The sequence below is a fragment of the Micropterus dolomieu genome, linkage group LG10 (assembly GCF_021292245.1).
Source record: "Micropterus dolomieu isolate WLL.071019.BEF.003 ecotype Adirondacks linkage group LG10, ASM2129224v1, whole genome shotgun sequence".
NCBI classification, from domain to species: domain Eukaryota; kingdom Metazoa; phylum Chordata; class Actinopteri; order Centrarchiformes; family Centrarchidae; genus Micropterus; species Micropterus dolomieu.
Genome location: NC_060159.1, coordinates 27,362,053 through 27,378,546, shown reverse-complemented (window position 1 = coordinate 27,378,546; position 16,494 = coordinate 27,362,053). Strand labels below are relative to the sequence as shown.

At 41.8% G+C, this 16,494-nt stretch overlaps 1 protein-coding gene across 1 annotated transcript in view; it reads left to right on the top strand.

The window, feature by feature from the left end:
• nmbr (neuromedin B receptor) overlaps positions 1-13,363 on the top strand; it is a 66,864-nt gene extending 53,501 nt beyond the window's left edge. Inside the window, exons 4-5 of the mRNA XM_046061303.1 lie at positions 7,822-8,060; positions 11,382-13,363. Of these exons, the coding sequence (XP_045917259.1) occupies positions 7,822-8,060; positions 11,382-11,544 (402 nt within the window). The 3' untranslated portion in view covers positions 11,545-13,363. The remainder of the gene's footprint in view (positions 1-7,821; positions 8,061-11,381) is intronic.
• Positions 13,364-16,494: the final 3,131 nt, after the last annotated feature.

Genomic DNA, 16,494 nt, shown 5'->3' with positions numbered 1-16,494 from the left:
TTTAACTGTGGACGGACGGTAACATTACAGAGTTGTTGTTTTCTTTAGCTTGAAATAATCCCATACTTCGGACACTTTCTTATTTTGTCCCTCGCTGTTTTCTCGCTCTTCCTCCACTTTGCAAACAGCACAATTATACGTCACTCACAGCGCAAGCGCGATGTGCGACAGTAATAAATGTCCCTGCGAAACACTGTGCCGTAAAATTACATGGATTAAACGAAGCATCGATGCAAAGAATTTGTGTCGAAGCATTTTATTAATCGATTTAATCGATGAATCGTTTCAGCCATGTGTTCGTCCTTTTTGAGTCTGATGAAGACACAGTAGTGAAGGAGATGTTTGTTGAGACATTAAAGAGCAGCACATTACATACATTACGTACATTATCCCTGTTGACAGAAAGCTTTTTCAGTCATGCTTCTATCACCTTGGAAATATCGCTAAGATAAAACCGTAATCTTAAATGCCAGAGACGCAGAAACGGGTACACATGCTTTTATTTCATCTGCAACAGCCTGTTCTCATGTAAAAAAAAAAAACTGAACTGCTTACAGTTAGTGCAGAATTCAGCTGCTAGATTATTAACCCAAACTAGGAAGTACGACCACATCACTCCGATTTTAATGTCTTTACATCGGCTCTCTGTCTGTTTCAGGATTGATTTTAAGTTCTTATTGATTACTTTTAAAGCTCTTAATGGCCTGGCTCCAGAATACATCCTTGACCTCTTAACCCCTTACGATCCTCCGGCAGGGGTCTTCTGTGCATCCCTGAGTCCAGGCTGAAAACACGAGGAGCCTTTGCGGTCAGGGCCCCAAGGCTCTGGAATGACCTGCCTGATGACATCAGGATGTCGGAGTCAGTGTCTTCTTTTAAGTCTCGCCTGAAAACGTATTTATCCCGGAAAGCGTTTTTTGATTTTATCTGATAGGCTAAGCCCTTTTATTGTTTTAATTTCATTTTAATTTGTGCATGTATTGTTGTATTTTTAACTGTTATGATTAATGTTTTTATCTTCTGTGAAAGCACTTTATACTCTGTTTTGATAAGTGCTCTACAAATAAAGTTATTATTATGTAATAACCTTCCAAGCTACTAGAGCAGGGCTTTTCAAAGTGTGAGGCGGGCCTCCCCAGGGGGGGCTCCACACAGTTTCAGGGGAGGCTCAGTGAATGGAAGTGAAAAAATTTTACATTACTTATTGCATTAGTTGATTAGTTAGTTGCAAAAGGAGATCACATAGAATACCCTACATGTGTGAGAGTTCAGAGATACAGTAGTTTACAGTAGTCAGAAACTAATAAATGCCTTAGGACAGAGCTTTTTTAAAACTATTTGGTGTAGTCAGAAGTTATGCCAAACAGCCATATTAGGCTATTTTGGGTCAAACGTCGAGTGAACGGGATCAAATAATATCATGAAACTTACCAAGTATATTAAAGATGTGGTGGGGGGGGGGCGCCATTTCCCAAGCTTTGTCTGACGGGAGGCCCGCAGTCTCAGACTTTGAAAACCCCTGCTCTAGAGGATAGGGGAGACCGGGGGCAATTGTAACACACTAAATTCATCCAATCAGAAACAAGCTAGAGTGATGACACTCAATCTGCACATGCTTCTGGTAGTTGACTGCAAATTTAAACTTACATACATTTTATCTCTAGGTTCTTGATTAACAATTAACACTAACAAACTATGCTAATATAGCTGTGGCTAGCGGGCATACAAGATTTTATCATGGCTGCAACATCGAGCCACATGGTTTTAACATACGTTTGTTAGAAAATGAACATTTCACTAAATTTAAATGTAAAACTACATTAAAAAAGGGTGTATCAAAAGAAATGGATTTGTTCTAGTATAAACAAAGCATCAATTAACATCTTTGTATAAAATAATGTGTGTTTTATGTGTTTAACAGAAAGTTTGAGTATTATATAGGCCTGCAAAAGTAAAGTTTCCTTCCTGTCAGTTTGTCTGTATAGTGAATTTAAAGTAGATTATACAGAGTAAAGGACGAACGTAGTATAAAGAGGGACAAACACAGGACTTTGACATTGGAGACCGGAGTTTGTTTCCCGTGTGAAACCTAAGGTCAATGTTGATTGTTCTCTGGAACCTAAACTATGATCAAGTGTCTAAACATAACCATCACATAAATCAAATGTTTCTCAGCAAGCTGCACATTGCATGTTTTTGTTATTGCTGTCTTGACCACGGAATGAGAAAGTGTTGAAAAAGTGACACTGCCCCGCCTAGGTGAGGTCCGGAGGCGTGGATCAGTGGGTGCAACACAAGCTTTGGTGTGATACCTGGTTGTGAAGAGACACAATGGTGATTGTAACCCACTCACACACAATCTTAACAACACCATCCAGCATGAAAACATACTTCACCCTCCCATTCATGTCTCTGTTTATACTTTAACACTGAATGCATCATTACTTTCATTTAGCTGACCATGTTTCTACTTTACTGTCAACACTTCACGTCATTTCAACCATTAGAAGTAATGGATTCAGCACAGATACAGAATAAAGTCTGATGGAGGCTTTTACACATGTGCATGATGGGAGACTTTGCTGTACAGTAGCTGTATTTCATCTGACAGGATGACAAATACAAATGAATAAATGTTGGCTTCAGATTTTTGGCATTTTTCAGCATTTAGAGCATAATGGAAATGTGACAACTTGACTGCTCGCTGCACTGCAGTCACCTCAGGTGTCGATCTGTCTCAAACGTGCCTCGAATGGGAGCTGGCAGCCCTCAACTCCCAGGTGGATTTGCAGACTCACCCTCTGTGACAACAGAGAGAGAACTCTGAAGATTTATCATCAATGAGCTGAGGAGAAACTCTATTACAGACACCTGAATTGACTCGCAGCTCTGGAAGCAGCTGCAGGTGTGTGATGAATACGCACATGACACTGCATCTACAGAGAAACTAAGAATGTATATTCAAACCTCTGAGAATGCATGCACAGCAACATTTACACACACACACACACACACACACACATAATCCACCCTTCCAGATGAGTTGTGGCTCGGAAATGCAGGTGCCTAAAAGGATCTTGGGAAAAATGCCAAATTCTGTCCGGCCGCTGGCAGCAAATCAGAGCAAACACAAATCAGCAGCAGTCTGGAGAGCAGAGATGATCCCTGCCCCGTAATCAGCAAAGTTAGCGAGCGAGCGAGTGAGTGAGTGAGTGAGTCAAGGTGAGATGTCGCCGGGCGCCGTTAAAGTTTCTGATGATAAGAGGAACCCGCCTCTGTTCTTTACTGAGCAGAACCTAATTAATTTAAGAAGTGTTTATTGTAAGAATGTAATCCTCCTAAATCAAATGCTTCACCAAACTCTCACCATCTTCTTATTGTGTGCAAATTACTTTTGGATGGCGTCGCATCAGGTGAGCATTACAGAGATGTCAGAGGGTCAAATTCCAAAAAGGAAACAATAGACTGGCACATTTTTACTCCCCAACGTCCAATTTGATGTCCTGTGAACATACACAGTTGTTATCAACTCATACGCCAGCCTGGTCACAGTCAAAGACTTTTGCTTTTGGGCGCTTTTTTGCCTTTATTTTGTGACAGGACAGATGACAGAGAGACAGGAAACATGTTATATGCAGTTTTTGTACATGGAGCTCACTGGCGTACTATAAAGAGGCTTTTAGATTTACTAATTTAGCCGACGCTTATCTAAATCGACATACAATTGCTATACATCTCAAAGGTCGCACTCCTCTGGAGCAACTAGGGGTTAAGAGTCTTGCTCAGAGACACAATGGTGGACGCGTTGCAGTGGGAATCACCACCCCACCCCCATCTTTACCCATCAACAATAAAAATCAATAATAAGGCTTTTAATGTGTGTTTTTTCCTTGCTCTCCCTCCGAGAACCTGAAGTGAACTTCTTTTTGCATGACTTATGTGTGTCATCAGAAAGGAAACATGCAATTAAAGAAATTGATTGACATTTTGGGAAATATGCTTATTGGTTTTCAATATGAGGCAATCTGCACCACTCTAGTATCTGTAGGATAAAGATGTAGCCGGAGCAATTTTACAGGGGTTATGTCTCCGGGCCAGTAACCCCCATAAAATGGCAACATGTTGTTGCCCCCTAACCCGCTTTTTGCAGGATTAAACGAATCAAATATAACTTAGGAATTTATCACCTTTGGAATGAACCAAGCTAGCTGTTTCCTGTCTTTATGCTAAGCTCGGCGCTTTCTCCTAATTCATCTTTACTGTACAGGCATGGGGGTGGTATCAATCTTCTCTTCTAACTCTTGGCTAGAAAATCACTTTAAGCACATGAACAGGAGGGAGGTATGTGGATCAGCAATGCTAACGCTAATGCCAAGGTATTGAAATGTGGTTTTTCTGCAATTTCTGTGTACGGTTACTTTTCATAAAAAGGAGAGTATTAATTGCAGGTCTGTGACAGCAGAGGAACTCTGCTCTCTTATGTAAGTCTGACATGTGCTCCCATCCACCACCTCAACCTTTCCACCTGGCTACACAATTCGCACCCAACGTCCTGTGTTGACACTGAACGTTGGCATACATCGTGAGAATAATCTAATATAAACATGATTCCTGGGAATACTGAGCTTGCTTGTTCTGCAGTGAACATCTGTTGTGTCTATTGTGTGGTAACATTACATTTTGTAAAATCTAAGGCTCTGTTTTATCAGTGTATATAGCGCATTTTCATGTAACTTTTCATGGTACTATTGTTACATTTTATTTTGGCAGGCCCAAGAGCAGACACAGAAAACAGCAGCCAAAGTAAAAGTAAAAGGGTTTATTAACTAACGAGTTGAAGGAAGTGGTGGCTGGTGGAGCTGACGAGAGCAAGAGGCAGGCAGGCTGGAGATGGCGTGGTCCGGTAGTAGTTGGCTGTGGGGGTTGAGTCCTGAGGCACAGAAAGAGCCTACAGGAATCTCTCAGAGGGCAAGAGATAATCACAAAAACAGGCTTCAGGAAAACCCACTGGAGGCTGAAATAGCTAGAGGTACTCTACCACATGAGGTTAGGAACAATCTGGCTGTGAGTCCCAGGAAACCAGGAGTATTTGACCAGCTGATTGGTAACAGGTGTGTGGTTCTGCCAGGTTCATCCTGATCATGACATCTTTATTTAGACAATTAACTGATAGAGCAACTACAAGTTGGGAATAAATCTCAGTGGAAAGAGTGACCATTTGATCTGACTCAGTTCAGGTTTTGGACTCTTTGCCTTCATCACATTAATAAGTCTGTATTAACAGCACAGACTATGATGAACTCCTTGTGCGTCTTTGACCTGGTCAGAACAAGCCGGCAGTGCAGACACAAGCCCCTGTAGCCCCTTGACACTCAGGTTACACTGCACCGCTAGATTGCTACTGACAAACTATATTTTTCCTTCCAGTTCACTGCAGTGACATCCAGTTCAGCGATTCGCCGAAATATCAAAGAGAGAAGAGCTGCCGGTACCTGAGGGAAATAAATATCCTCCAAGCGCTCGATGTGTCCTCATGTGTTCGCAATGCTCTGAGCTGATTTCTCTATTTTTCTCTACATGTTTGTTTGCAGTGAGAAGGTCTTACGTGCTCCTCGGCTGCTCTATAATGGATTTAGAAGCATGTAAAATTTGTCTGTTGCTCTGAAATATCTCCATTGGTTTAACATCAGGAGCGTGTACGTCAGAAGGTCTGAAGGTCTGAAGTGTTTGATGTCTGTAATACTCAGAGAAGCACTTTGAAGAACCCTGTTGACATTTTCTTGTGTGTTTGAGTTGAGTTGGATCCTTACGTCCAGAGATGGGTGACCTGTGTAAAGTGCAAGTGCATAATGGACCTTTTTCATATGTCTCTGGCAAACTCTGAGCAGCCGCATGAAGGTCAAACTCCTTCTACGTTGATGTTTAACCATGATTCCAGATGCGTTGTCTTCCTCTGTCCATCTCTGTTTCCGTCTATTTCATCATTGGACATTTGGAGGAAGCTTTTAGCATTCAGGTCCCGCTGGAAGTCAAACCTTTAGCCTTGTCAAGCACGATTACATTTTCCCTCTAAAATATGTGACCGTGGGTGTAAAATAAGTGCTTTTAACCATGTGGATTTACGGCTTGTATCAGTTATTTCTGCTTTTAAACACATCATGCGTGATGGATTTTGAGGCTGCAGTGAAAAATCTGAAGCCATTTGTAGCTCAACATTTTAGCAGGTATTGACGTTCTGCCTGCATTACTTAGATTTACTGGTTACTTAACGAACTCCTCCAAGGGAATTAAACCAATCAACTTCAAATGTTGGAAGACGCATTGATAATGGAAAGTTGATCTATCTGTGATTTGCCATGAAACAGGAAGTTGTTTTAACGGGGGGCTGGAGCCAATTCCAGCTGACATCGGGCGAAAGGCGGGGTACACCATGAACAGGTCGCCAATCCCTTCAATGTACATCTAAATCAAATTTAACATATTTTATAAGAGTCAATATTCATATTTATTTTTAACGCCCTGGGTACCCCTTTTGCGTCATTTATTGACGTTTAGGGCGCCGCGGTCAAGTTAGCAACGCTTAGCAACAACAAATATACAACTTCCGGTAAGGTTAGCAACAATAAATATGCAACGTCTGGTTAGACTTTCCAAATAAAACGCTAGCGTTTCGAAGCGTCGTCATTTTGAAACGCCGCGTTATTAAAGTCATGAAGCGTTGCAGTTTGGTTGGGTTTAGGCACAAAAAGTACTTGGTAAAGGTTGGAAAAGATCATGGTTTGGGTTAAAAGAACTACGTACGTCAGTTAACACGTAAGTTAACTTGCGTCAATTTACATTGTCAATTTACATAATTTGCCTAAATAAAAATGTTTAATGTTGACTTTGTTTCTCACGGGACACGAACCCCGGTCTCTTGGTTCAAAGTCGGGGCCTGGCCCTCCATCCACCCCAACCACCTCCTTACTCAGTCTTTTCGGTTAAATATCATATACCTGCCTTTAACGTCAAAAACTGACTCTGCAGGGCTTCCCACACTACGTTGAACTGGGATGGTAAAGGGATCCCCGTTGCGTCACCAACTGACGACTGGCTCTTGACCAAGCGTCCATTTGTGACGACTGAGAGTGAGAACGGGTTGAATAAGGCCATGCCTTGAGTTAGCAGAACATTTATGTATGCTCACTAATGTGTAAATGAACACTGATTGAAGCACAAGACAGGGCATGCTTTCTTTTGAAATTATAACTAAAACCTCCATATTTCACATCTTTAATAAAGTTTTTCCCCCTACAACTTGAAGGACGCGAACCTTCTTTGACTGGAAAAACCATCGCCAGTGAACATAACAGTACATTTATCCTCCAAAACAATTTAGAAGTACGTGAGGTTGTGTTTGGGAAACAGCTTTGTTAAGTATGTACTGTAATTAGTCTCTTGTACAAAAAGTCCAACAAGAATAAATAAACTTCATGTTCTTGTGTGATGTCAGAGGACCTGTGTTCTGCACAACACCACAAACATTAAATATTCATTAATTTGTGCATAAAAATCAATCACCAGTGAGAAAATAGCTTTTTCCACTGATAACTACCACAGCTATCATATCACTGTACACTGTTCAGGTCAGGGGGTCATGTTTAGAGCCAAAGGATTAATTATAGTATCTGCAGTATATTATGCACATGAATAGTATCACATTAAGGACACAAACTCTCTGTGGTGCTTGAGCAGCTCTCTCTATCTCCCTAAATATAAAATGAAAATGAAGCTGCTGTGTTGATCATTTCTCATTGTTTCTTTTTATCGCTGCTCCTCCAGATGGAGACGAGGAAGCGTCTGGCCAAGATCGTGTTGGTGTTCGTGGGCCTCTTCGCCCTGTGCTGGTTCCCCAACCACGTGCTCTACATGTACCGCTCCTTCCACTACCACGAGATGGATCTGTCCCTGGCTCACCTCGTCGTCACCCTGCTGGCCAGAGTCCTCAGCTTCTCCTCCTCCTGCGTCAACCCGTTCGCCCTGTACCTGCTCAGCGAGAGCTTCCGCAGGCACTTCAACAGGTTGGACAGAGTTTCTGGATCATTCCATGCTTTCATTTAAATGAGAATTTAAGCCATTGGTTGTATGGTAGCACATGGAAACATACAGATATACATACAAAAGGAAAAGGCTGGTTGAAAGGACTAAATCCAACAACCTGTCTGTGGCTCTCAGCTCCAAACCCATTGGTTGCCACTGGAGACAGCAGACGGCATTATAAATATGGCTGGACATCACTTGTTAGCTGGTAGCCAAACAGCCAACTAACGCAAGCCCAACTTCAGTGCTGTGCCTGAACTAATGCCGGGCTCTTGTTTGTCTCATTCTGTGGTGGCTGTGCTTAGGGGGTAGAGCGGGTCGCCCGCTAATCGGAAGATCGGCGCTTCAATCCCCGGCTCCTCCAGGATCCATGTCCAACTGTCCTTAGGCAAGACACTGAACCCCAAATTGCCCCCGATGGCTGTTCCAATCGGTGTATGAATGTTTGTGAATGGGTGAATGCCATGTAGTGTAACAGCGTGGTCGGAAGATTAATACAGAGCATTTACATTCATCTTCAAAAATATTATATATACATATGATAACTTCACCAGTACATGTTTATAATACCCATTTTAAGAAGAGTCCATGGTTAAAATCAAGGGCAGTTGGACCTGGTTAAAGAAACGTGAAGACGTCCAAGTATCTCTTCCAAGAGGCTCTAAAGAACTGAAGCAGCCACTTGGATAAAAGGTTCTTTGACCAAGTCCAGTTGCTCTTGACCTTCATTGGATAACTGTGACATGGATGACTGAGGACCTTAACATAAATGAGAGGTCAGGCTGAATTTACAGCTCCTATTTATTTTGACTGTGGATACAGAAACTTTCAGATCTAGATATATTACCTTATTCTCAAAATAATGAACTACTTTTAACTGTTTTACAAGATCTACATGTATTCATATGTTGCTGAGCAGCTCAATGTTATGCTTCAGTATTTCAGGCTCTCTTTCTTACCCAGAGGGAAAACATTGTATTATTGCTCAGATTAACTGCCCTTCCCATAAAAAATATCCGGGTAATTACTTGAACAATTGTTTATTTCTCTATTAATTGTAACAATAACATGTTAATAATAAAATGCACTGATGTTACAAGGATATAGATGAAAAGGCCTGCAGACAGTTGACAAGCTGCTGCTTATTATTGGCAGGTTGTTGCTGATGTTTTTCCACTCTGTGTACAGACCATAGTAAATTGCAATTGTCAACTAATCAAAACTTTCCAGAAGGCTGAACATTTGTGGAACTCTGAGCACTCAGAAATAGAATCAGGAAAAAAAAAACAGGCAGCAAGTGCTCTATTTTCCATACCTCCATAACCTTCGTCGTAAGATGAAGTAATCATGGCCTCGTCATTTTCTAAATCTCCTTTGGAGTGCTCCCACTTTCACTAAACATCCTGCTACTTATGATTATTTTTCCGCGGCAGGATGGAAACTTCTTCACTCCAGCGCAATCCTCCCTAAAAACTATGACTGTCATAGCGAGAAACAGAAACCCGGGGACCGGCATTATGCTTTCATTTGGGTCAAATATGAAAGCAAATCCTGACACCTCAGAAGCAGCAGAGAATAGGCTGGAAAAATAAGATGTGCCTTCAGGAAGCAATTATAGTGGGGTTGTAGCGTGAAGCGCGCGGCATAATTCACCTGTCTTTGGACGTATTTCTCATTACTCAAAAGGAAGTTTCAGGATTTCCACAAGTACAGACATCTTAAGCCCTCACCTTTTGTACCAAAGGAGCCAATCTCTAAAAAGTCTGACTGCTGGAGTTTGTGTTAAATTGTTTGCATTTGACTTGGACTTCTTGTTTTGCTTTTAAAAATAAAAATCCTTTGTAAGTGCTGGAAAGCTGACTTGCCAAATTGTCAGATTTGAGAGCCTTTTGTTGCCATTTCTGCTTAAAAAATGACCAGGACATTTAATCGATAATCAAAATAAATGTCGATTAATTTTTGTTCTATCGATTTACTGATGGTTTTAGCTTTACGCTCCATACAGATACGTCTGTGCTGTGTCCTAGCATGAGCAGCTGTGACCAGGGCCAGATGTTTTATACACAACATGTATCGCACAGTAAACGGTGTTAGAACTGTAATAAGAACACGTCACGTGTTAAAACTGTTTTGCAGTCTTATTTGTATCTTTGGACACAGAAAGTACAGCTCCAACAGCACGGTAAAGGAGAGCAGGCTGGAAAGCAATAAGACTACGATCTCTTTGTGAAAAATGTAAGAAGAGGGACATAGTAATAAAAAAAATATCTTTTGCATTGCACAACATTGTGGGCCCTAATTGTTGATGACTACATATTATAACAATCAGATTAAGGTACCCCGTGGAGTATTTGACCACTAGTCTCCATTTTGTTTGCACCAGCATGTACAAGGACGCGCATGTGACCCAAAGAAAAAGTAGCAATGCACCGGCAAAAGACAGGAAAGAAGAAGACTGCCGGCCGATGGAAAGAGGCGTAAACAATGCAGGTTTGAAGATGTTTAAAAACAAATTTAAAATCGACTTTGTAAATGTTTTACGTGGAAGGAAATGCATTCAACAAGTGTCATGTAGGCACAAAAATACACACAATCAAGTCAAGTCAGGTTTATTTATATAGCACATTTCGTGTGCTTCAAAATAAAAAGCAGACACTGATGATGCAGATGTTTGCAGTTCTGAATTAATGCGACAGTATTGAAATGTAGGTAAAGACAACATCAGTATCATCCCTTACTTGCGGTGCACCTTATTCTGGACTAATGCTTTACTCTGGTCCAGTTTTTAATACCATTCTTTTTCTTCGCGAGGTCGATTTTCTTCCTCTGTGCTTTTGTGCTGTTTTGCTCTAGTAATTTAAATCTGTTTTGGTACCATTTATGAAAGCTGTATTTCAGAGTCTCTTTGGAGCCAAGGTATTGAAACGAAAGCTACAAAAACAGCCTATTTCTGATTGAATAAAGAGATGAAAAATTCTAAAATGTCCGTTTACCAAAATGTGAATAATGTTTGATAATGGAAAGTGGAAACAAAGCAGATTAAGTTCTTTTCCCCCCTTTGTTTTAACTTTTTTAAATATCACCAAATATTTCATTTGCAAAAGATCTGTTAATACTGCAATTAAATTGTTTGTAATTAAAGAAGTACATTAGTTATTGTATTATGACCTGATCAATCAAACCTCTGAAGTCTATAAAGAAGATGTTGTTGCTGATGGATCCTTCAGGACTTTTTCAAGGCCTTGCAGATGCCTTGTGCGCTCAGTTAACTCTTTCTTCTTCTTCTTCTTCTTCTTCTTTAGTCAGCTGCAATGTGGTCGAGGTCCCCGCCCCGAGCGCCAAGCCAGCTACCTGCATAGCACCTCCCACATCCGCCTCACCTCCATCAAGAAGACCACGCCCACTGCCGCCATCATCGCTCCAGCGGCCAATGGCAACTCCAACAGACAAGAAGTGGCTCTGTGATTTTCATCCTGCAAACACAGGACTCCCGCAGCTGTGAGAGCAGGACAGATATTTTGGTGTGTTGTCTGTGTGGATGGGTACAGGAAACGCTCCAGGCCTCGTATCGGTTGAATGATTGTGCCGGTCGCTCCTGTCATACTTCATCATCTACATCCTCAACTTGGCAACCAAACAAAAAGTGCCTCTTTTTAAATACAAGTTCAGACATCAAAAGGAACAGCCAAAATCATCAGATCTCCAGATTTACTGAAATATGTTTGCTGAAAGTAGAAGTTAAAGTTTCAAGGAACGCTTTAACGCACCACGAGCCCGAGGCTGAGAGGACAGGCAGTCTTGTTGACAGCATGGTTACCACATTAGCACGTCTGCAGTGTTTTTTTTCTGTGCTAAGTTGCTGTAATTGCTCTTCATCTATTTACTGACACAGTATTGATCCACAGAAAGGGGAAATTTCGCCTGTCGTTTTGTCTGCTGCCTCTTGATAAGGAGGGTCACACACAGAGCCACGTCCCCAGAGACCTCTTACTCAAGGACGTTTCAGAGAATGTCTTGGACCGTTGAAGGATTGAACGTTTGACTCTCCAGTTATGGGATGGTGTATCTGAACTCCTGCTACGACGACTACAGGAGATTAAGGGGATGCATTTGTAGCAGCTAAAAACTACACGGAGCCTTGTAAACCAAAAATATCTCCCAGTGTGGAGGAAAATCTCTTTGGTACATGTTTGGTTTGGGGCTCTGTTGCTCCCTGTGTCCACCAGGCGCAACAGTTTGATAGCTGATGGCACTAAACGGATTCTTGTGGAAGGTGCCACTGGGCTTTATTTTCTGTTGTTTGTGACTTCAGTGGGAGCATGTGCTGTACTCTTTTGCTAAACAGAAGAAAAAAAAAAACTCACACAAGTGCAGTTGTGTGAAATGATGCCATAATCCAGCACTGACTGCAACCTTGACTGGAGGAGTTTGCCCATCCAGTCTACATGTGGATTGTGGATTTGCAGGGTTAGGGTTGCAGCCGAGTGTGAAGCAGCGGGGGTGTGTCATGCCCTCCAAGTCTAAGGCCTCGGTACTCCACCTAAACTGGGGATTTCTCCCTCTGGGCTGGGAGTGTGATTCTGCCCCAGTCAAAGGAGGATCTCTGGGTCTTGTTTACGAGTGAGGGTAAGATTCAACGTTGAGTTTTTTAGTGAACGCCGGGTAAAAGGCCGGTGCCCCTACTAAACTGGCTCATGTGGCAAATTCAACATTCACCACTCTGCTTCTCTGAGTTTTTATTTCTAACAAAAAACTATTCTTACTCACAAATTCATTAATTAAGAGAGGGAAAGGGATTAGGTTTCTCAAGCCACCGGAGGGCTTTTAATCTGAAACACAACACAAATGAATGAAGTGTTTACTTCAACAGAACCAGCAGCAAATCCATTTCAGGGACAATATCAATTGTCTTCATGACCGCCATCTAAACATTTGTTTATTATTCATTTATTATGGAAGACTTAATTCTCCATGTGTTGAATTCTGTGCTTGCCTGTGGATAAATGTAGCATTCGTGCATGACCTGCTGTGCACTGAGCTAAAATCCTGTCCAGTTTATGGTAGCAAGGATTTGGAATGAATTACCTGGTACCAACTGACATCTCTATTTTCACTAGGCCATAATAATTACCAAATTACATTCCAGGAAACTATGTTTCTTATAAATTATTAAAGTTAAAATAAAGCGACAGAGAAACTTTTGTTTATATATATTCTCAACAAGTGGGACATTTGAAGTGAAGACTTTCAATTATAGATGATAACCCATCAGTGATGAGGCACCTTTTCCCCAGGTAACTCGACATATTCCGATAATCCTGCTACCTGCATTTGCTGTCAACCAAAGCAGAATCACTTTTGTGTCATGTGGTCAGATAATCTTCTTAAGAATACTCTCAGCTCTCCGTGGAACAAAATGGCCACCGCCGTCTAGCACCTGGTGCTCCGAGAGCCAATACCCGCACCGAGCTCTGCACGCATGCGTCTGTTTCTTTCCTGTAAAAATAAGTCCCTGATGAATCTGCCATCGTACAGAGACTAACAGACCCGTGTAGAGGACTATTGTCAGTGCTTTGTGTTGCTGCTTTGGCTGAACTGAAGGTGATGAAGTGTGTGTGCTCAGATCGACGTGACGTTTATTCAAAACAGCCGCTTACAGAAAAAGAACATTTACGTGATGTAGAGTTGATTACATGTTGATGGTGTTTTTTCTTTTGCTTCTTTAAAATGTTTGATGTGTTTTTCAGCGCCAAGCATGCTTCATATTTCTGTGTTGGAAAATGATGCTTGAATCTCATCAACATACAAAATAAATGTTCCTTTGCGGGCGCACATACACAGAACAAGACTGCAGCAATTTGCCCGTTCTTGTACAGAAATACTCCCCCCCCCCCCCCCCCCCCTTTTTTAAGCGACATTAAAGGCTGAGGTAGGACACATTTCAGGAAAGCCTAACTTACTGGTTGTCACTTCGGCCTCTTAGCTCTTCAAATGATCAGGTGCAAGTGCAGCTGCAATTACAGTAGGTAGGTGGGTGGCTGTCAATATGCCCATAGTATAGAGTGGTGGAGCGGTGGGGGGCTAGACAGCTGCTGGTCCCTCATTAACCGGAGGGAAGTTGAAGATCAAAGCCTCGTTTCACAGACATTATCTAGACCGACTCATTACAAGTGAGGACAGGGCTTCTGTGATTTACATGAGGGCTTTAACCTGTGACCCACCTCCTGGTCACGCTGATGGTTGCAGCACCCCCCTGCTTCACACGCAGAGTACAACAGGACAGGCCGCACGATGTTATCCGTGTTAACGAAGGGCATACTTGCCAACCTGGAGACCTCCAGCATGGGGATGATTTAGAAACCAAAGCAGGGGGTCTGGGGTCCAGAGACGTTTGCATCATGGTCCTTTTTTAAAGAAATAAAAAGCATAATTGTAAGTACACTGCCACAGCACTTTGTTAAATACTTTGGATTTTACTTCTCAGGAAAGAATACAGAATAATACGCCCTTCTGGCCGAATCTCTTCCAGGATGTAGTATTAGGTTCTCTTAGTACTTTCCATTTCTTTCCCCATCTCTCACTCACTGGAGAAGGTGAGTGGTGGGAGCAGCTCTCTTAGACGCCACCTGACAGGAACTGACAATTGGTGCAGCCGTATTCTTGTCCGGGTGGAAACAGAAGACTTTTAGAGTCGTAAAGCTTATACACGCTGTACAATCAAAAACAGGTTGTGATAACAAAGGGAGAAGAAACCAGGAGAGGGCCATGAAAATCTGGAGGGTTGGCAAGTATGATGAAGGGGCCTCGTCTTCACAAAGCAGAGGGGTGCTCAGGGATATTTGTTGTATTCCCCTGATCCATAGGAACACTTGTTAGTCTGGTCCAGATTTAAAACTGCTAACAGTTTAGACGCAGAGATGATGAGACACTTCTCATGATGCATTTATATCTCATTCCTTCTTTCAGAAAGCTGAACCGCGACATTAATCAGCCACTGGCTATGCTGCTCCGCCCTAGCTGCGCTGGCTGAAGTGTGGATCTGCTTATTGATCAGACTACGGCAGCATTTGTGGTTGAATTTATGATGCTATGGAAATGGCGACATCAGCTACACCGTGACTATTGTTTACTGCTGCTATGGACAGGATTTGAACCTACAGATATCTCACGTGTTACCAAAACACCAGGACTTCATACAGCAGCTTCAAGACGACGCTCAGCCAGCACAACTATGCCAGCTAGTTCCCTCTGTAGCTGCAATGTTACAGCTGAGGTCAGGCCCACTGGTGCAGTGCCCACAACCAGCGGCGGTCTAATAAATAATGCATAATACTACATCATAATACAGCTCAGCCTTTCTCTATGGATCAGAGGGAATGCAAAATAATATCAGAAATCAAATCCTACCGTGACCGTACCGAGGACTTTGTCACTTGAAGTTGCGCCCTGCTGCGCAGACTTTAATACAATATGATGGAAAATTTGACCACAGAAGAAATAGGAACACAGTTTTTAAATGCTATTGTGTCACCATGCTATTTATTAAATATTTTATGTTTTTGCTCATAATTCTTGAAGCTAGAGGGACAGAAGCAATTTCTTTCACCTGAATTTCTTCACTTGGATCCCATTTGGTACATAGTTCAAAGATCCTGAATCAATTTTTTTCCCCCCCAAAACTCTCAGGGTTCCTTAGGTTTTCCCAATGGTTGAGAAACATTTAATCTGCATGTTATATACGCCAGCTCCTGGATGTGCAACAAGAGCAGACTCTGTCCTGAGAATCAATAAGCAGAAAGTGTACGAGGAGACTACTGTGCATACGTGTAGAATTAGCTTGGTACTTAAAGTAAATATGTTTGTTCACTCTCTGATAATGCCTGCCTTCTGTGCATCCAATCACACCAATCTTTCTGAGAAAACACAAATCACTCCTCTGTTTCTCCTCTCAGGCTTCACTTTTACATTTTCTCTTCTATTTTCTCTCTTCTTCCTCCTGCAGGTGATCACATGATCACATGTATGTGTCTATAGCACTGGCCTTAGCGAAACATCGTGTCTACTGCATGTGACCGTTTGTTGTTACATTGTTGGTGTTCATGATCCCACGAGAAAAAAACAACGTTGGAAATCTTCCGACTTTTCATCGGGCTCCACAAACACTTAAAGAGTTATACTTTTTCTGCTGATAGTTATGTTTATAAAGTCCAGTCATAAACCAGACTGGGCGACTTCCCACACAACTGGGCTACATTTTTACTTGAGGTAAAAATACTTTTAGGCATACTTTTCATAAAATTTATGTGGTTTGTACTGACAAAACTTGAGGCAAAGTTCAGATAGCTCAGCTCAAATGACGAAAACAAATGTCATTATAGTTTTTTAAACTTTTTCCATTCCAATTATTCATGTTTG